At 47.2% G+C, this 19,623-nt stretch overlaps 12 protein-coding genes across 12 annotated transcripts; 7 read left to right on the top strand and 5 right to left on the bottom strand.

Annotated features, from left to right (window-relative positions):
* Positions 1-94: 94 nt before the first annotated feature.
* GL50803_002863 (uncharacterized protein) lies at positions 95-466 on the top strand (the record flags this gene model as incomplete). The annotated part of the gene is made up of 1 exon (XM_038046024.1): positions 95-466. One exon carries the CDS (start codon positions 95-97, stop codon positions 464-466), a length of 372 nt encoding a protein of 123 aa, XP_037902301.1.
* A 64-nt stretch (positions 467-530) lies between these two features.
* GL50803_0096580 (uncharacterized protein) lies at positions 531-2,126 on the top strand (the record flags this gene model as incomplete). Its single annotated transcript, XM_001705953.1, has 1 exon — positions 531-2,126. The coding sequence occupies one exon, from the start codon at positions 531-533 to the stop codon at positions 2,124-2,126; it is 1,596 nt and encodes a 531-aa protein (XP_001706005.1).
* On the bottom strand, positions 2,082-2,519 carry GL50803_0018559 (uncharacterized protein; the record flags this gene model as incomplete). The annotated part of the gene is made up of 1 exon (XM_001705954.1): positions 2,082-2,519. The coding sequence occupies one exon, from the start codon at positions 2,517-2,519 to the stop codon at positions 2,082-2,084; it is 438 nt and encodes a 145-aa protein (XP_001706006.1).
* Positions 2,520-2,687: 168 nt separating this feature from the next.
* On the top strand, positions 2,688-2,867 carry GL50803_0060379 (Ferredoxin Fd1, Fd2; the record flags this gene model as incomplete). The annotated part of the gene is made up of 1 exon (XM_038046211.1): positions 2,688-2,867. The coding sequence occupies one exon, from the start codon at positions 2,688-2,690 to the stop codon at positions 2,865-2,867; it is 180 nt and encodes a 59-aa protein (XP_037902300.1).
* Positions 2,868-2,895: 28 nt separating this feature from the next.
* Positions 2,896-3,279, bottom strand: GL50803_005513 (uncharacterized protein; the record flags this gene model as incomplete). The annotated part of the gene is made up of 1 exon (XM_001705956.1): positions 2,896-3,279. One exon carries the CDS (start codon positions 3,277-3,279, stop codon positions 2,896-2,898), a length of 384 nt encoding a protein of 127 aa, XP_001706008.1.
* Positions 3,280-3,291: 12 nt separating this feature from the next.
* GL50803_005514 (uncharacterized protein) lies at positions 3,292-3,495 on the top strand (the record flags this gene model as incomplete). Its single annotated transcript, XM_001705957.1, has 1 exon — positions 3,292-3,495. One exon carries the CDS (start codon positions 3,292-3,294, stop codon positions 3,493-3,495), a length of 204 nt encoding a protein of 67 aa, XP_001706009.1.
* Positions 3,496-3,861, top strand: GL50803_005515 (uncharacterized protein; the record flags this gene model as incomplete). The annotated part of the gene is made up of 1 exon (XM_001705958.1): positions 3,496-3,861. One exon carries the CDS (start codon positions 3,496-3,498, stop codon positions 3,859-3,861), a length of 366 nt encoding a protein of 121 aa, XP_001706010.1.
* Positions 3,862-3,913: 52 nt separating this feature from the next.
* On the bottom strand, positions 3,914-4,198 carry GL50803_005517 (Ribosomal protein L37a; the record flags this gene model as incomplete). The annotated part of the gene is made up of 1 exon (XM_001705960.1): positions 3,914-4,198. The coding sequence occupies one exon, from the start codon at positions 4,196-4,198 to the stop codon at positions 3,914-3,916; it is 285 nt and encodes a 94-aa protein (XP_001706012.1).
* Positions 4,199-4,245: 47 nt separating this feature from the next.
* Positions 4,246-6,360, bottom strand: GL50803_0013947 (uncharacterized protein; the record flags this gene model as incomplete). Its single annotated transcript, XM_001705961.1, has 1 exon — positions 4,246-6,360. One exon carries the CDS (start codon positions 6,358-6,360, stop codon positions 4,246-4,248), a length of 2,115 nt encoding a protein of 704 aa, XP_001706013.1.
* Positions 6,361-6,391: 31 nt separating this feature from the next.
* GL50803_005522 (uncharacterized protein) lies at positions 6,392-9,415 on the top strand (the record flags this gene model as incomplete). Its single annotated transcript, XM_038046167.1, has 1 exon — positions 6,392-9,415. One exon carries the CDS (start codon positions 6,392-6,394, stop codon positions 9,413-9,415), a length of 3,024 nt encoding a protein of 1,007 aa, XP_037902299.1.
* A 678-nt stretch (positions 9,416-10,093) lies between these two features.
* GL50803_0013948 (uncharacterized protein) lies at positions 10,094-11,053 on the top strand (the record flags this gene model as incomplete). Its single annotated transcript, XM_001705962.1, has 1 exon — positions 10,094-11,053. The coding sequence occupies one exon, from the start codon at positions 10,094-10,096 to the stop codon at positions 11,051-11,053; it is 960 nt and encodes a 319-aa protein (XP_001706014.1).
* Positions 11,054-11,073: 20 nt separating this feature from the next.
* On the bottom strand, positions 11,074-19,452 carry GL50803_0041304 (uncharacterized protein; the record flags this gene model as incomplete). The annotated part of the gene is made up of 1 exon (XM_038046098.1): positions 11,074-19,452. One exon carries the CDS (start codon positions 19,450-19,452, stop codon positions 11,074-11,076), a length of 8,379 nt encoding a protein of 2,792 aa, XP_037902298.1.
* Positions 19,453-19,623: the final 171 nt, after the last annotated feature.

The following is a 19,623-nucleotide window of genomic DNA, read 5'->3' as shown; positions in this document are numbered from 1 at the left end:
TGTATTTGTGTACTAGCTTCACTTGTTTACCGTTTCAGCCGATGAGCTAAATAAAGCATTTTGGGGCCATTTTAGAACCTTCTGAGCGTCGAGAATGTTTGGCTGCCTACTCCTTTTGGTTGCCTGTGTAAACTGCGAATCCTGCGGGACTGGAGTGCCCGTGGTTGACTACACTGGTGAACACTATTGTTGGGACACGTTCGTGCCTCTTGTGATTCCAACCCGCACGCAGTACTGCCTGCCTTTGTATGGAAATGAAAAGAAATGTGTAGATGTCCCATTCGCCACTGTGTACCAAGTGCCTGACTTACTAAATGTGAAGTGGACAGGGCCTGTTTTTAGCAGAGACACTCTAGTTGCCGCCATGGGGGCAATTGCGACTACCTTCGTGCTTACAACATCAGTGATAGGCTTCTGGCAGCGATGCAAGCGCCCAGATGACCCTACAGACATCATACTCGTCTAGCTGCTTTTGTAGTAAGATTGCACTCTAGTAAAAAACTCGGCTTTACTCTTTCTTCACCAAGAAAATGGACGTCCAGGCACTGCGCAAGGACATCGTGGCAAAAGAAGCACAGATTTCGTCCTTGAAGACAGACCTCCTCAAGGTACAGCAGGCTGCAGCTGAGCAGACTAGAGAGCTTAAATTCCAAGAAGAGTACATTGTCAGACTGAAAATGGCCCTTAAGGCACGAGCATCTGATTTGAAAGTGGATGAACGTGTGTTATTTGCCATTCTAAACGGCTGCAAGGAAAGAAAGCAAATAGCAAATCTTGAGATTGAAAATCAGCAGCTTCGCGTCAAGAACGCTACGTGCAAGCAACTTATAACTGAAATTACTAATGCCACTAAAATTGCAAGGGATGCGCTAGCAGAGAGGCAAGAGGAAGTGAAGCATCTGAGAGCCCAGCTGCTGGAGATGCACAGACAGAAAAATAGCAATGAACTTCTTTTAACAGAAATCCGGCAACTAACCGAGAGAAAGGATCACTTAGAGGACAAGGTTCACAAGCTACTGGAGGAGAATGCTACCGCCGTGCAGTTGAATAATAGTTTACAAGCCGTTCAGAACGACTTCCTTGTCGAGCATGGCCAACTGAGGGACAAGTATGAAGAACTGCTTCGTTGGAAGGAAGAGCACGACTCCGCATCTCTTTCTCTGAAAGCAAAGACTGCCTATTCTGGTCCCGTGAGCACAGAAGGCGGTGACAAGAGCATTCAAACATCACCGCTGACGCCGGTTCCAGCAGACCACCAGGATATCATATCAAGCGCGCTCGATGTGGAGCAATTGGATGCCAGTGGCAGTGGGGCACCGTCCTATGGTGTCGGGCTAGACAAGAGCCAGACCATCAGCAGCTTGGTTGAAAGAATAGTGTTGAACACCGATTTTGGCGAGGGCAGCAAGACTCTAGACGCCACCTGTCAAACGTGTATAGGCCTATATAAGGAAAGAGATAAATTAAAAGCAGAGATCAATCGCTTAAATGATGAGCTCACATGGATCAATGGGCAGATCTTGGAAGAAAGGTCTAAGGTAGATGAGCAAGCAGAGAAAATCGGCGCTTTGGAGGCAGAAAACGCAAGCTTGAACGCTAAATTTGGAAATGAAATTGATTCCATGACAGCCCTGTTGAAGGACATGGCCCCCAAGTGTCAGAAAATGATAGACCTGATTATCGAGATATCCAAGAACGTCATCAACTCTAACGATGGCTGCACAGATGAGCAGAAGATATTGAAAATCTGCGACTTGATCATCTCTAGCGAGATCCCAGAGGTGATGAGCACAGAATTGCAGTCAATGTACGCCACTGCACGAGAGAAAGATGGGATTGACGTGAGAGAAACCCCAGCAATCCTGCGCGTGCACGACAATGACGAGAACAATGGGGATAGCTATCATACAGATGAGCCGGGGTTGGTGCTGAGCAGCCCCACAGTCACTACAGATAAGCCGGAGGGGCAGATTCTGGACAAGGTCAACGCCTTGTTGGAACAATCACTAACGTATGACTATAGCTTCGGGAGCTATGCTGGGGACGCCGACTTAATGAGCGTTGATCAAAAGCTAAAGGAATTACACAGATTCCTTGACGTCCACAGCCTTCATCTTAATGGTTAGATTGGCCTGTCTATAAACCTCTTGAGCTTTAGAGAGATCGATTCTGTAGTGCAAGTCGATTATGGCAAAATTCCTTGGGCGCTTTCCGTGCTTACTGGAGGGTAGTGTAATATTATCCACACTACATGGAAAGGCCTGCTCTAGTGGTGTTGTTAGCTGGAGAGGGCTCGTTCCCCGGGGAAGCTTTGCCACCAGCAGCCGGAACCGAGGACGCTTCTGTTGTTGTGCTGTGAGCTGCTGTGCATATGGTTCGAGAGTATGCAGGTGGTCTCCAACGAGGGGGAGAGAAGGTTCCGAGGCACTTTTAGGCCCAGCACTAGGAAGCGGTGCCACGGATGGTGGGACAAAGTGGCTGTGGAAAGTGCTGGGGAGAGCAGAGAGGACTCCGCGCATGAGTATAAAGCGTGTTCAAAAAGTAAAAACTCTGTTTTTATGTACCTAATGGGCTATGATGAAAGCCGGCCCACGATACACTCAATATTGCGAAATCGCCAAACTGTCCGGGTGCTTAAAATTTGTGGTGCCACAAAAAGGAGTTTTTACTTTTATGGCGATTTTAAAATGCCCATCAAGCTCACTGCCTCCAAGTGCTCTGCCGCCGGCGCCTGCGTCGACGCGTGCCCCGTCTCTGTCTTCGAGCTTCCCCAAGGCGCCAAGGTGGTCCTGACCCCGAACATCGACGCCTGCGTCGAGTGCGGCGCCTGCGTGTCCGCCTGCCCGGAGGGAGCCCTCGAGCTCTAAGCCCCGCCCAGTAAACAAGCCCTGCAGTTCACTTCCCGCGCTGGACACTGACGACTAGGTCTGTGCCGGGGAGCGTCAGGGCTGTGAAGGACCCCCAGAGCGGCTGCGCGACGGGGATGCCCAGGACGGGGACTCCTGCCCGCTCGAGTGCGCGCAGCACGCTTCCCAGGAGGTTTGCGAACGCATCCGTAGAGGCGTCGTCTACGAGCATAATGTAGACGGTAATCGCCGTCTGGAATCCTCGCAGCTCTTCCATGGCCACGCACGGCGGGAGAGCAGACTCCAGGAAGCTTTGGATCTCGGCCGCCTGCTCTACTGCCAGGCCCAGGTTTGGGGCGGGCCGTATCTGAATATCGAAAGCACTCTGGAGGCTGGCGGGCACGGGTTGTCCGACCCTAACCTCAACGTGCATCTTTAATTTTCTATGGATCGGCCGACTGCCTCCTTCGAGCCGCTGTGTTACATGGTCGATGGATGCCAGAAATATATACCTGCCCCACCTGCGCCTGCACAGATGCAGCCCCCGCAAGCAGTGCCAGACACCGACCCTTTTGCAGACTCGGAGTACGACACCCTGATGGAACTGTATAACAGGAGGCTTGAGCACGCAGCAAAATTAGTGGATTAAATGTCTAGCGAGCTCATACCGGCGACCGTGCGGCGCCTGACCCCACAGCAGCGAGAGGGAGGTGAAACATGGACTAGTGAGCGCAAAAGAAACTATCCTACGGCGCGTAACAAGCAGGAGCGCGAGGATGCACGACGACGCCTCCGAGAATCTGGGGCATACACGAGTCCTCCAGAGACAAACCGCTTCAAGCAGGGGTATACCCAAAGGATGGTCGAGCGTGGCAGGCGGTCTCAGGTGCTTCTTGTGGAGAAGCCTCCATCCCTCATGGACCGCCTCCTCTACGCAAGCATCCACAGTACGGACTCCCTTGTGCTCGAGATGTTGACCTTCATCCGGGACAGCAACTGGCTCGAGGACGAGTAAACGAGCTATGCAGACAGTTGCAAACCGCAGTGCCAGGTCCACTCTGTTTACTTTACTGTGCGTCTTCACGGGCCAGACGGAGGCGGCGGATCGTGGCCCTGGCTGCGTTGGCAGGCTCTGTGTGGAGGCTGTACGCGCCGCCGGCCATCGTCTTGGAGCAGGACCTGCAGGTCCAGATCCCGCAGGCCGTCCTACGCACCTTGTCCTTGGCGCAGAAAGGGCATGTGTACTTCGCCTTCTGGCTGGTCTCTATCTTGAGGAGCTGCTTGCGGGCAGCCCTCCCATAGCGAGTGCCGTACTTCCCGGTGAGACCAACCTTTTTAGTCCTCTTGGCCATAGCTCGCCTGAGCCGCTTTTCGCTTGCAAGAATTCAATTTAATTTTATTAAATTTCCAGAAACTTAAAGCCGACAAATGCCAGAAGAGCCGTGTTGCACATGATCATAAAGAGGGCCAGAATCATCTTGACGCCTCTGTTGAGCAGAACCCACTCCACTCCAAAGAGATCAATGCACAAGAACGGCAGAGACCACATTAAGGTTTTCTCGTTCTCTTTGAACGCCCTGCGAAGCGCAAGGAATGACGCTACGTTAAACACTTGGCTATACCTGCGCACTATTCCCGTGTTCTGGACGGATGAATACATGTTGTAGAAGGCAAAAAGCATCTGGAGAATCAATGGAAGCAAGTGAGAGAGCCTGTCTCTGTATTCTTCAAGAAAGTCCAAGAAGTGAGACCCGGCCGTGTCTATTCCGTTTCTGATGTTTTTGTTGAAGTACGCCAGGTGCGTTCCAGAGAAACAACTGCATAGAGCCTCATCGTTCCCGAAAAGACTATCCGCTCTCTCGTCCCTTATGTACTTGAGCGCTGATTGACTTTCATCTGCTCTATTCTTCGACGTCTGATCTGCTCTCTTCCACTTATCCCTTGTGCTTAAAGTTCTATAGACGTTGCTACCGAGAATCAGATCATTGGTCACGAAGAGGTCATTGAAGGGGTGTGTAATCATGTGATTACGATTTGCCAAAATCTTCTGTGAAAGATGCTTGTAGCGAAGATTGTTATAATTCTTCAACCACTTTTGATGAAGCTGTTTTTGAGGATCGTTGTTGGTGCTGGTACCAGTGTCAAAGCTTGAATTTTCGTTCTTTAAACAGGCAAATGGAGTATCGCTGATAGATGCCAAGCTAGTAGGAATAATGTTGACTACGTCCTTCAGGCTGGTGCTTGTCCCTGTACATCTGCACCTTCCTGTCACCCTGCTTTGTCTCATCAACCCCCGCTGGGTAGCAATAGGGTGCAAACCAAGATGCGTCCTTTCCGTTGCCACAGCATGCTCCAGACCCTTCTGTGTTGCCGTTTGTGAGGTTGTGGAAATGAGATCCAATAAAATGTAATATATTGCTGTCAACACCGGCAAAATAATCGTGAAACTCCGCTCTGGGATAAACACAACGAAACTCATTAGTGTACTAAAACACAATAGGACTTGATGTATGGGTTCTACACTTGCGTGTCGCCGCATCCACGCGAACATGATTGAAAGATTAATCCCAACGAATATTATGACGGTCACTGCGCTCCACACCCAAAGACTATTATCTTCTATGTAATCTGTTAGATCATCAAATCTGCCCGATGTCATGGCCTTCAGGAAGCATACAATGTCCCAGAAGGAAGGAAGGGGTATGGAGTGAGGGTCGTGCATATTGTTTCCGGAATGTGCCACCGATTCTGGTCTTACAACAAACATGGCATGCAACCTGCTACCAATAAATCCTAACAGTTCTGCAGGATCATCATGCATCAGAGCAAAAGGGACAATGAGCACTGCAATAAGGACCAGTTGAAGAATAACAATGTGCAGAAGTCTTCCAGCAACCTTAAATATGTAATTCCTGTAGCGCCTCGTAGAAGCTCGTGGCACAAGGAACGTCCATGAGAGGCAGTAAACGGAGGTAAACACCGCTATCGGAAAGTAATTAGAGTCTAACATTACCAGGGCCGTGCTGATGCAGGCCGTGTATGGAGCATGGGAGCCCTGCAGCAAGTAGAAGTAGACATTGAGAAGGAAAAGCTCCGTGATCATCATCTTCCTCTGAATGTAGACCAAAACAGAGACCCCGGGAGCTGTGAAGCAAGATACTACTAGGGAGAGAGTCTTACGTTTATAGGGCTGCTTGTCGGGCTCCTTGAGATACCGGTTAAGCAACCGAGCCATCTCTCTAAAAAACTTCTTTGCTGTGTGCTCATACAAGGCTCCAACGACAAGATCAAGGGTAACCGGCCAAAGGAAATGAAGAAGCAGACTGTAGGGACCCAGCCTTCGGAGTACATAGATGGCTAGGAGCATTAGCGGACCACTATTAGGCCTGTATATGATGACGTCATATAGCGACAACGGGCCTTCTGCAATCATCTTTTCCACTGCATTGACCTTCATAGAGACCCCGAGCATTGTACAGGCCATGCAAAGTCCCATAATAAACCCATAGCTCATTCCTGGGGAGCGATAGGGAGTTCTTTTTAAAATGCTGCCGGGACCAGCGACAATCGAACCAGCACTTAAGTGTAGCACCCATGGAAAACTTGTTAGGTTTTTTGTTACAGATGCAGCTTTACAAGCCAAAAATGGCTCCTTGGGCCCAAACACCCTTTATGATGAATTTATTCGCCGCAATAGCTCTAAAGATATCTGCAGCATCCTAGCAGATTATATTCCCGAGTGCAGCACAAATATCCACATGCAAATTCTTAAGAAGCTGATAGCAAGACTTTGCCGGCACCCACTTGGCGATAAGATAGATAGTCAACTTGATCTTTTATCTGCCATCATAAGCAAAAAACTGCCGTATCGTGAATACATTCACCATATCGTAAGGCAGTCTTCTCGCTTTTCCATCTTAAAGACCGCATTCTCTCGGCTCGACCGTAAGGCTGGCATCGCTACCTTTGGAAAGTTGTCTGCGACTCTTTTCACTGTCCTTGAAACAACAACCCCAATGACCACGTTTATCTCGCTTGTTCTATCCTTCATTAAAGAGCAACTTGAGGGCATTAAGGCAGAGACCGGACCGGACTCATCGATGGCTATTGACCTCTACGCTTCGTTCTTCTTCCGCTTTGTTCTACGCATGCAGCAGGCATATAACCCATTTTTCATTGATTGGCTTGTTCAAGAACTAACTACCACATTCATTAAGAACAATAGAAAGGATGATGATGGATTCTCAAAGTCTGTCTCATTCTCATGCGAAACTGTTATCGATGGCCTGCACTTCTTCACCACTTGGATGCTGAAGAGTCATAACTGCGTCACAACCATTGCCTGGACTGACTACCTGACTTTGTGCAGCTGTCTCTGTCAAAAGTTAGATAAAACTCTCCCTCAGGCACAAGAGATACTGAAAATTCTGCTGTGCTTAGGGGAAACGCCAGATGCTATCTCTGTAATGCATGAGCACTTCGTGACGCTGGCTTCCCACCCAAACTCATTAATAAGACACGGATTGGTTTACATTGAGGCCATATGCTGGTCTGTGCATGCACACACCATTATATGTGGTTTGGATTACCGCCTTTGTGCGTTTTTCTCGTCCGCTATTGACACTCTTGGTAACAAATTTAGCAGTGTTAATCAAGTCTTTTCTGCCCACGGAATCCGTTCTGTTTGCTTCCTTCTCAATGCCTTTTTGAGAATAGCTCCAGTTGCCGAGTCTTTTAGAGAGAAAGTGTATGGATTTCTTGAACGAAAAGGAGCTAATATCTTAGGGCTATGCCTACTTCCTAAGTCAGACTATCCTGGTGATGTTTATTTTCATTTTACATCTGTGTTCCAAGACCTTGCGCTTCTGTTCCCTGAGATTATCTTCAATGCTTTTCTCCTGCTTCTAAGACGCAGACAGGGACAAATGCACAACCTAGCATCAGATAAAACGCTTCTTTCCATAATAATGCTTGCCCTCCGACGCTTCTCTTCAACTAAGCATCAATCATTATCCAAACCAGTCCTTCTCCAGCTCCTACAATCACTGGAGAGACTGATCCTGGCCATTCACCGGACTGATCACGGATTCCTTTCACTGTTACATGATATTCATCAGGGTCTCATCAGTGTAGCTAGTCTTACGCCTGGTGTATTGCGCGTGCTCATAGTTGAGCACGTCTTACCGCAATTCAGGCAGTACCTGTGCAGCAATGATTTTGCGCAGTACCTGGGTCCCTTGTCCATCTACTTGCGCTTATTGGTGGAATCAAAGAGCCTAGAAGATGTTACTATTAGTGGGGTTGCTGAGCTATTTGAAAGGGCATTTGTCCTCATAGCTTCTCAATTTCAACTCCTCAGGCCAGACACAGATGCATTGCGGTTCAGTATCGTGTGTGAGCTCCTAGTAGATATCATGAACTCTGGCATCTCCTTTTCGCACACTCAGATACGGCCACTGGTGTCGTTTCTACCTGTTATATGTGCCCAGATCCACGAGACCATGATTTCTGAGCGGATGAAAGCAGATAAGAAAGATGCATGTAGCTACTTGTGTGCGACATATAAGGTGTTCGAAACAGTCAGTTCTCAGGCACACAAGCATCTCTCGAAATTTGAGCTGCACTCTAGTCTGGTAGAGAACATGGGACCAGACATCCTTCAATGCTTGCGTCTGATTCCCGATGCACTAGAGAGCGTCAGTGTTCGTGTCTTGGAGCAATTAGCAGTAGAAGCAGTAGTACAGGCAAGTAAGGTGTGTCCACTTCACGATCTCTTTTGGGCACTCTTTATCACCGAAGGTACTGTTTCTAGATCAACAAGACTAGTCTTGTGTCATGCAGCTGCTGCAGTCTTGCTCTCTGCTGGAGTTGGTGCTGCTCTCCCGTTCCTGCTCGTTCAATATGGCGCACTACCGGATCGGGCCATTAAATTGTCAATACTTCGCACAATAACCTACGCATTTAACATGGTATCACTAACAAGTACACAGATGTTGCCTGAGAGCAGTAGAGAGAGCTGTGAAACAAGGTGCACCACATACATGGCACTCTTGGAGGGTACGGTTGGAGTTGCATCGCATGCGCTTGCAGAGAGAGACGGGTCTATGCGCTTGATGGGTATGCGGGTGGCAGAGAGCATGATGCTATCGTGTGTCCCTATTCAGCAAGGGTCTCCTCTGCTGGACCATCTAATTTCGATGGCCTTCCCCAACATCTTAGACTTATGTGATAGGACGCTTTCTGACGCTTTTCAGGGGCTATTCGAGGCGCTCTATTATCGGTTTGGAGCTGGCGTAGCCTCCTCGTTTCTGTTTGCAGGTCTATTCCATGTGGCACACAGAGTTAGACAGGCATATAAATTAACATGTGATTCAGCTAAACTATACAGTGGACTGGCTATAGACCTTTTTGCGCCCAGCATGGATGAACTATTGGCCTCATCTCCTGCCTGCCTGCAGCCGCAGAACATGGCGCATCCTCCAAAGTCGAGCGTATCAGTGCTGGAATGGACAGTCGGAAGAAGACAGCATCTTGACTATGGCTGCGCAGACCTGTTTCTGAGGCTATAGCCATAGCCCGAGGTCCCCCAAAAACCTCCTCAAAGCTCTTCGGCCATCCCATCCTTACAGCCCTCTGCAGTCATAAGAGAAAGGCAAAAGCTTTTGCACTTTGCAAAGAACGAAAGTAAGAGATGTACTCTTCAAGAGTAGGAGATCTCATAAGATTATACCGAAAGAAATTACTAGTAAATACTAGCGAAGTAAACCTTCACCGTCTAGACCGGAAGCACACTTCCTTAAGCAAGATTCTAAGCTGAATGGTCTATATAATTTGACAAAAATTTGATATGCCATACATAAACCATTCTGACAGGGGAAAATAGACAGGGCCCAGAGGGCGAAGAGGAGAATCGTGCCAAAGATACTGCCTAAACAGAAACCCTTTATAAATTAGCTAAAGGTTTGTCATCGAAAATATTTAGATGCTCGGTCAAGAAGACCACACGACGCGGTGACATATGCTTCGAGATTTACAGCAGAGGGTTGAGCCGGTCATGACTTCTTGACTGCACGAATTACAACTCAAATAGTACATGACAGTACATGATTAGTACATGACTCGAGGGCCTGAACGAAGCTTTTTGCTCGGTTATAAACTGAAAGAGGCGCTTTAACGGGATAGCGGCTTCTAGGGCACATTGACTGTTAAAGACCACAAAATATATTAACGGTCTTGAATTGAAAAAAATGCTTGTACCGGATGATTATAACGATGTTCATCGTGCAGTATTGCGTGCCCTTGCTGTACAAGTCATCGCCACGCTAGATCCCCAGCACTCGATGGAGCAGCTTATTAAAAATCCGGTAACGCTTCATAGTTATGTTTCCAAAATGCGTGTTAACTGGCCAAGTATCGCTAAGGATTTGGGCATGACCCGCGCAAGTGTCTATCATTGGTATAACGAAACGCATCTGCGTCGCATATCCGGTATTAAGATGTCAGCAGAAGACAAGAAAATAATTAAGGACGCTATTATCCAGGGGATTGAGACTCAAACAATTTTAGAGGATGGTTTTCAACTTACAATTCGTAATCTATTTGAGTCCAAGTATCCTCGACAGGAGATTATGATGACTTACAACAACATGCTCAGAAGCCGTGACATACAGCGTATTCTGAGCCGCAAGAAAATTACGCTTCCTACTAAGCGTCACGCGGTTTCTATTGTGTCAAAAACGAGGCAACATCCGGCCGATCAGAAGCCGACTCTTGCTGCCCTTGCGACTGACGGTACTGCCAACTCAGCTGATCAGCCGGCGACGAACTCGTTTACACAACAACCACCTTTTTCCTCTTCCCAAATGGTCTCGCAGCCGGTGTTTCCAGTGGGCCTTTCGGCCTTCTCTCCCCCCACGACCGCTGCAACGGCAACTGCTGCTGCTGCTGCCTCTACCTCGCCAGCTCCAAGCCAGGGGCCAGTTGTGCCTACTGCATGGCAACAGCTGTCTCTTCAGACGCCAGTTGCAGGCCCTGGATTCTTAAATCATCCATCGGTACCATACCAGTGGTTAATGTATTGGCTCCCGGCTGCTGGCAGTGGTCAGCCGGTAATGGGTGTGCCCCCTGGCGCTGGCTTCGGCCAGCCATATCAAGCAGTCATGTTCCCTCAGATGGACCAAGATGCGTCTTCGGTGTACAAAAACTAAGTTTCGGTGTCTATGTCCGGCTAAATGTGTTTATTTTGCAGCCTAGCGAAGCCTAGCCGATTCGGTGTGAACAGTACAGTTCTTTTGTCTACGGGCTCCGCTTCCTCTGTGACTCTGCCGTCAAAGAGGGTGGAACATATTTTGGTAGACTGGAGTGTTCTATCAATCATAGCGTCCAACAGAGGAATCTTTGGAGCGTACAGTTCGTCTATGCCCTCCGCTAGATCGTTGTTGCAGTTGCTTGAGTAAAGTGACTCAAGGAACACCTTCGACCCCGCGAAACACTGAGACAGCATCCACGCAGATGGGAAGCACAGATCATCGGGCGAACAGAATAGAAGAGTCGATCGCGGGCAGATGTTGTCAGCCAAAATAGAGAGCACCCTAGCACGACGAAATATCGTTCGAAGATCCAGAAGAACGGAGTCGTCAGCTGAGCTAGAAAGACCGAGTACATCTCTGTAGGTAACAGTGGCGCACAGTGAGTCACGGCCTTCAGACTCTATACACGCTTCCTCTTCATGGAAGCATATAACTAAGGACTCCTTGAGAAGAGTGAAGATGTCTGCAGTGGATAGCATCTGGTTCGGAAAGTCCAGTAGTGAGCTCTGAAGTAGTGTGTGCGACACGGACATCGTTATGGTATCGACTATGGCAGACCCTGTCTTGTCTAAGTCTATGTGTTGGATGTGTACGCTTTCATTACATATTGAAGGCTTAGCTCTTAAGTTCCCCAATATCCGCCTCCACACCTGATTTCTAAATCTATGTACAGAAAAATATTGACAATTAGATTGATTATTGTAAAATTTTAAATTATATTTCCGAGTGTATACCACCCTACTGTCCCCAAGTGCTAGTCTGCCGATAGCAGACTCTAGTGAGAGAGAGTGCAGTAGAGGCGGCAGCTGGTCAACTGCAGGTATTGTAGCTGATGAACAAGTAACGGTTTCCTCTGCAGATGCGTCGGAACTGTACACCTGAGTATCCCACGGAATGAAAGCGTTACCTGTCGTGGCCCATTTAGAATGAAACTCGTCAATGAACCTACAGTCCCGGAGACCATAGACAGAGTACAGACTGTATGCCCAAAGAAGTAGTTCTTGCATTGGCATAGGTGGCATAGGTGAAGAGAGGGGTGGCTGCTTCGTTATCTCCAAGACCGGCACTGAGGACCAGAGTTCGAGATAGTGCTGAATGCCCTCTGCACTAACACTACAAAAAGGGAGAGGAACAATCTCCGCAGGGGTAGGAATGAAGGTGGTAGTGGATGTGGTAATGATATCATTAGAAAAGGCCTGGTTGCGATCTTGATATTCGGGAAGCCCGAGGAATATTGATAGCACGATAGACAGTTCGGAGATCACACGGGTACAATTGGATTGTATTATGACCTGCATGGCAGAGGATACAGAAGAGATTTTCGGGTGCACCTCAACGCTAATCTGGACACGTAGATCAAGGGCTAGTGGTGGAGATGTGCGATCAGTAGACAACACATCCTTTGTAAGGTGTCCAGATCTTTGCAATTGTCTGAGCTGTAGTTTCACTAATTCCTCTCTCCAATTAACGTGTTTAGCCTCGATTAAGATTGGTATGCGAACGGTCAAAGAAGAGTCAGGGTTCAAAGTTGCATCACTACGCGAAGGCTTGTGGTGCTTCTCTGACCACAGTATTAGATGCATAAGTATGTCAGTCGGCTGATCCTTATGAAAGCGCTCAACTACATACTCTGGTGGAAACAGTATCATATTCATCTCTAGCAACATAGCAATGAGTCTATCACAGCAGCGCACTCCTGTGGCATCGGGTATTCCAGGGTCAGCTCCAGCCAGCATTAGGGCCTTAACATTTGCCCGTGACAGGGCCAAGATACTACAAGCAAATTCATGATCAAAGATTACCGTTTCTGGTTTATGTATGGCTGGGAAAGAGGCTGTAAGGCTAAGACCTAGTGAGATGATAGGTGAAAGGCTATGCTTGATGATGGAAACAAATGCTCGAATGAACAGAATAGTTGCATGATGAAGGGCGGTGAGTCCATATGCATCTCTATGATTGACGTATGCGCTCAGTGTACTTGGATTGCTGAGCACCCTTTCAGCAGTGGTAGACTTTGTCAGAGAGTTTATGATGGCGCAAAGTATATGACAAACAGGACTTCCATACTGGGCTGCCATAATCAAGGGCGTTGACATAGGAGTGCAGAAGCGATCAAAGACTATACTATTCAGATTATTATTGCTACTCGGCAATCCTCTTGTACCAAATACTTGGTAAACATATGAAAGATATTTCAACAAGACTATGGGGTCTGGGTAAGAGATTTCTGTCCGCTGCTCGGACGTTTTAATTGGCAGTTGTTCCATAACAAAAGCTCTGTTGAATGTGCTGAGCATATTATATAGTTCCATATTTTGCATGGCACATATCCGTATATCTATGTTAGCGCTTAGCAGTAAATCTATGCATCCATGGAGAGAGTGACCGGAAAAGTAGCATTGCTGGGCAAGCAATTTTTGCATGGTAGATAGCTGGTGCCTTTTCTCAGTCTTTTCACTCGTAGCTGAGTGAGTCTTCGCGAACGACAGATATTTAAGGAGATTGCTCTTCTTGCAGGGGCTCGACTTAGCATGATGACAGTGTAAGCAGGAGACACCGCCTGTAGTGCCAGAGCAGAATGGCCGCAATGTCCTAACAAGGTGTGCCCATGCAAGAAAGGAGTAATACTGACTGGATGAGACGAGCTGCTGGAACTCTTGAAGCTTATCGGCTAGCTGTTCATGGTTGGCTAAAGGCGAGAAAGGAGACTCGCCTGAGCCAAGTTTCAAGAGCGGATTGACATCGTACGAAAACGAGTTCAGTAGAATATTAGACATATCAGAGAGAGCAGAGGCAGCGGCTATGGAGTGCTTCAGTAAGTACTTGCACTCCGGAGTCTCTGTGGTGATTGTGGAAATGCCCTCTTTTATATCTGCTGCTATATCTCTAACACCTTCAAGAGATGGATGAAGTGGACTGGGAAGAAAGAGACGAAGAGCGCCCGACGAGTGATTCAGAAGAGCTGCATAAAAAGAGCGTAATAGATCATAACAATCTACTGGAAAAATTAATAGAATTAGCTCAATAATATGTAGGTGATCCCTCTTAGATGCAGCATGAAGCAGCGTCTCTCCTTTGTAGCAGCAGTGGACCAAGCTATCAATACTACTGCGCAGTAGCTTGGTGGATCCAACTATGTTTGCCCACAGGGGGTTCAGGCAGGTTTCAATTTCTTGTTTAGATAACGTTTTGGCGGTATAGAGGGCATCAATCTCGGCTCTAGATAAGGGGATATTCAAGATCTTTGCTTGAGCCTCATAGATTGCTATCTTGTGAGTTCCACCGAAGGAGATTGTACTAGGGGTAACAAACGCATCCAAATCTAGATCAGAGGATGGTCCTAGTCTGGCCTTTCGTCGTGCCGCCAAGTACGTTAGAAGTGGTGAATTAGAATCAGCCTCTAACACCACGTCACTATCTTCATGGTCTACTTTCAGGACCATATCTTCGGCCAGTGAAAAGGAATATCCACAAAACTCTTCGGGAAGGACAGGACAATCGCTGGCGGTAGAGGTGGAGTTCTCCTCTAAGGTAGAAAGGTGGTTTCTATAAGAAAGTGCTGATATCACTCGTTCCATAAGCAGCATAAAGACTTCATCTTGTCCCGTCTCCACAAGATAGTAGATAGGTGGCATGTTGGCCGTTCCAAAAGAAGATATTGGGCATCGGTAGTTTAGAACCGCGTCCGAGTCGTAAATATAGGACAGATTAGCCTTTCTACTTGTATGATCGAAAGAGTGTGCCATGAAGTATATGAGAATAAGATCTGAGACGCTATAGTTAACTGTAACAAACATGCGCTCAATGATGTCCTCCATCTCCAGTATAGTATTTAATGTTGCCAGTCCAAAGTACTGAGTTCGCTGAAGCCTAGAAAGACGCAAGGAAAGACCGGGGTTACGAAGAAAGCTCCTATAAAGCCTATTCTCATCATCAATATAGAACGAAGACAGCAATATATCGTCAATATTCTGCGAATGATGTGGCTCGAGTGCACGCGACGGCGGTGGTGATCGCTTGTGCTGGTAGCTTAATGATTTCATATAACGCGCAGGTTTGCGTTTTCCTCGCACATCATGCTGGGTATTAGATCCTGATTGAAACGATAGAGATGATATTTTGCTTGTGGCTAAGACTTTAGTAGACAGCCACTTGTCAAGGGTATCACAAGTCGAGCCTTGCAGCGCTTTGTATGCATCACGATTTGCTATGAATGTTGCTGCGCTCGATGACGTGGCGTTGTTGCCTATTATCTGGGCGTTAGAGGCGTCCTCCTTCCTGGACAGCATACCGAGAGCCATGCAATTCAATAGTGTTAAAGATATATGCTTCTTTGTCTTGCTCATTGGACTAATATAGTGGTGGCTTAAGTCATTTGCAGAATAAAATAGTAGTCCTGCAGATGTGGTTGCGTCGGTAATAGGCGAGAAAGTAGTAAGTCTGGTGAACTCCGACAGAAGGCTGCCAGGTGCGAAAGAGGGCTTGAACTCTAAAATGGAAATAATTGTCAACGAAAAGAATACGACAAAGATAGGCATATCGAAATAGACATTTGTTGGCTGAGATTCTATAGCTGAGACAGAAAATAGCTCCTTCTGATTGCCAGACATGAATGCCACCAGATAGCTCTGGAGAAGCGACAGTAAGCCATTCTTGTCATTCGCGGCTGTAGATGCAAGTGTCATGATGTCTAGGAACTGTGAATTTGTGTTTAGAAGACACAACAGAGGGTTAACGTAACTGAGCATGCCAGGCTTATCGGGAGTAGATACGTTTCTGTGAGTGAATATCATGTTATAAAATAGCTCCTTCATGGCTTGGGCTGAGCGAAGAGATAGGTATGGCGGGTATCCCTTGAATTGCAGTAGCGTCGCCCTCCATATTAGCCTCCATCTCTTGAAGAATGCTTCTCGTAGCGATGTGCTTGTGTCCTTAATATCCTTAGTGTCCAAGGCATCCGTGGTATCTATAATGTCTGCGGGATATGACTTTGCTGTAATAGACGTATGAATTGCTAAAGATCTCAGAGTGCTGGCCGCTTCGAATTGCAAATACTGCACATATGCCTGTAGCAAGAAGTCTAATGAGGCTATATGCAGATATCCATGCGAGGATAGCTGCACTCCCTTTCCATTGAGGAAGCTGTTCCCACACTCATCACAAGCCCCCAAAGTGATTATCCGCAAAGAGCGAATATAAAACGAGAAAGGAATACCGGCCATTATACCGTCTTCCGTCGCTAGCTTCTCTGCAAGTGCATATATTTGCAAATAGAGAGCGTTTGATCCCCATAAACCACCAAATTCTGAAGCGTAGATTGCTGCCTCCAGCTTACGCTGATCCTGCACTAGCTGGAAAAGAGCCCTACGACGTTCTGATAGGCGCAGTCGCGAGGCAGTTTTCCTCATGTCCTTGTCCCTGGCTTCTGTGCACGAGGCAGCTTTTGGGTCGATAGTATATGTGCCTTGCTTCTCCTCTGATGACCTGCAGTAGCGATCCTGCCACGCACGCACGGCATGTCTGTATGTACTAAGCTGAAGGTCCTCGTTGGGATACTGGGCAACCAGAAGGCAATCTGGGTCTTCACAGGCGCTGGCATCGAATAGAAGGGTCAGGCCATATAACGCCACCTTGCTTGGCAAGACCGCCTTTGCTAACAGATACTCAACGACGTACGGATTTGTTGAGAAAGCCAGTTGTAGCAGCTTGGTAGACGGTATTGCAGGCCGTACTCCCAAATCCGTGAGCAACATGGAAGGCATAATCTTAAGATGCAGACACTTCTTTGGCCATGCCATAGCTAGGTCCATCACATTCATGGACCTCTTGAAAAGCATAGAGGACCGCGCACAATTGCAACCGAGCATCCTTTCGGCAAAGATCGACTGCGCAAGCTTATTAGCCCATGTTGCCCTCCTCTTCAGAAGTAAGAATAATAGTGTATAGGTTGTTACCGTAGTGGTCAGTGGAGTTGTGCGCAATAGTGAGTTGGTCGCCTTAGTCTCTGATGTGCATAGGAATATGCTTGCTGGGGAATCAATGATAGAGTAAGACACAGGTGTGGTGGTGCCTACTTGGTTGTTGTGCGCATGGTAATTAAACCATATTGCTTGAGCTTGCAGCTGTTCAGCGTGGTGACTAGAAGATGATATTATATCAATCACGTCCTGGATGTCTTCAAAGGATGTATAGGGCTTATCGCTTGTGCATCTAAACTGGTAGTATGGCCCGTAGAAGAGAATGCGAGACAGAGGTCCACGTATCTGACTCGAAAAGTAACAATTGATAATAGTAAGAAGTTTGGGATCGAATGACATCCTCAGATTGTGAACGAAGTTTGTCGACGGCTTCAGGCGACCAAGTGAGAGTTTGCTGAGTGGCTTCCTATTATGAATGGTACCGTGCTTGCTTGTAAACATGTGGTTGATGTGCTTGTAGGCGCGTTGATACAGTATATTGGTCAAGAGTTTGTTGTGTCGTGCTAGGAAGCTATGCATAGTATACTGATTGTAGGCACCATCATTCCTAACAACGAAATGCGGACGCGCTCCATGAGATGTCCTCTTCGTGCAGTCCTTACATACAGGTTGCGGGCCATTGGCAAAATAGTCGTCAACACACTTGTGATTCAGACCCTCTGAGTAATGCCTATAATAAGTTGGGTAGTGCACGGGCGAAGGATTGACAGAGGTGGCAGTAGTATGGTAGTGATACTTTTCGTCGTTCTGAACTTCAAACCTAATATAATCGGACTTCTTGGGAGTGGTATAAATGGTGCCGTAATCCAAATTGGCCTTAAGCCTTGAGAAAAGCCTGCTGCGGAAAACCCCAGACATGAGGTATTCGAAGGCTTCGTCATCATAGCCTGCTTCCAAAACTGCCAATAAGTAAGTCAAGCGATAGTCTAGATGCTTAGAGCTTGCGCTATGGATTGGGCATCCCATATTACTAGTATCTGACAGGGATCTGCCCTTGTGGCTTAAATCTTTAGCCTTAGTGTTTGCAGCCTGGGCGTTTGTCTTCTGCCGACTACTCATCTTATCAGTAAAAGAAGCGGACTGGTCTACGTTTATGGGTACGTTGATTGAGGTGTTGACGGGGTCATTAGAGTTGGAGCTTTCTGGCTCAGGTGGCAGACTAGTGCCAATTGGCGAGGACATGTAGATATCTCTTAGTGAGGGAAACTTGATTGTCGTTGTATTGCCCATAGCATTTTGACTACTGAATGAAGATAAGGAATTATCCAACTCTAACTGAAAGGGAGGTGGGAGCTGAACAAATCCATTGTACCCTTTTGAATGCACGGGGACAAAATTAGTTTGCTGGGCAACAAACATGATAGGATCTAAGGGTTCAAGAGTGAGAGTATCTGACACACAAGTACAAAGAGAAGCAGAAAGGTGCTTCTCGCCTTGCATGGTCGTAATGGTTAGCTTAATGAGTTCTCGGGCCTCGGTACAAGCATCATCAAACCTTCCCAATTGCCTTAGGAGATTGACTCTGTATGCTCGCAGTGTGTGCCAGCCAAGCAGAAGCCCGTGTGTAAGGGACTTCATTGTATTGGTAAGATGCATTAGGTAAGACTCACTGTATACTCCAGTGAATTCATTGGTAGAGTAGTATTCCACCTGATCGTACAGGGCAAGCAGCACACTACCGTTTTCAATACCTGAGTTAGCCACACCCAATAATTCCTTTAGCATATCCTTATGTCCCGTATCAATCTGTGGCTCTAAGCACCGTAATAGAGAAATGCACACCATTTTGGACAGATAGGCATCAACCAATAGCGGACAATCCCGTATCATAGTGTTGATGTTTTGTAAAGATGTAGAAAGATAAGAGCTAAAATACTCATGCGATCGTTTGCGAAACGATGCATTAGATTCCTGTGCTGAGCTAGAGTTTGACCATGTTTGGATGCGATGAATACAATAGATTAGTGCCAAAATTTCACTGTGGAGTCTTGTTTGAAACTTTAGAAAGTCATAAAACTGTGTGGCCAAGTTAAGAAGATCCAAGGGGTTACTTGTGAGTACCTGTAATGTGGAACGTCTGAGAGGAATGGCGTTGGAAAAGCTTATCGGTCCCTCAGAAGAGATGGCATCAGAAGCCGACTTCTTCATACGTAGATCTGCATCACTATCGGGGTCCGTAAATGAGATATTGAGTTTGTCATGGTCTAAGCTTAAAAGTGAAAGACGTTGAAAAGCCACTGTATAGCAGGCCGCCATATCGTCCATGCGGAGTATGGGGAGATTAACAGCTCTCTCCAAGGCCCTAAACAACAGAAGCATGGCGTCCTGGTAATCCAGAGAAAAGGGCGATTGTAGACAACAGGCCCCCGTTGGAGGCCAAAAGGGGTTAGGGTAAACCAGATCTTTCTTCGGATGTACATCTGATCTACTACTCCGCGGCTTCATCAAACGAGGCGGGCTAACGTGGAAGTTTATATACCAGGGGGCTAA

The sequence above is a fragment of the Giardia intestinalis genome, chromosome 5 (genome assembly GCF_000002435.2).
Source record: "Giardia intestinalis strain WB C6 chromosome 5, whole genome shotgun sequence".
Classification (NCBI taxonomy): Eukaryota; Fornicata; order Diplomonadida; family Hexamitidae; genus Giardia; species Giardia duodenalis.
Note: the sequence above shows the minus strand (reverse complement) of the source record. Positions and strands in the feature narration are given on the sequence as shown.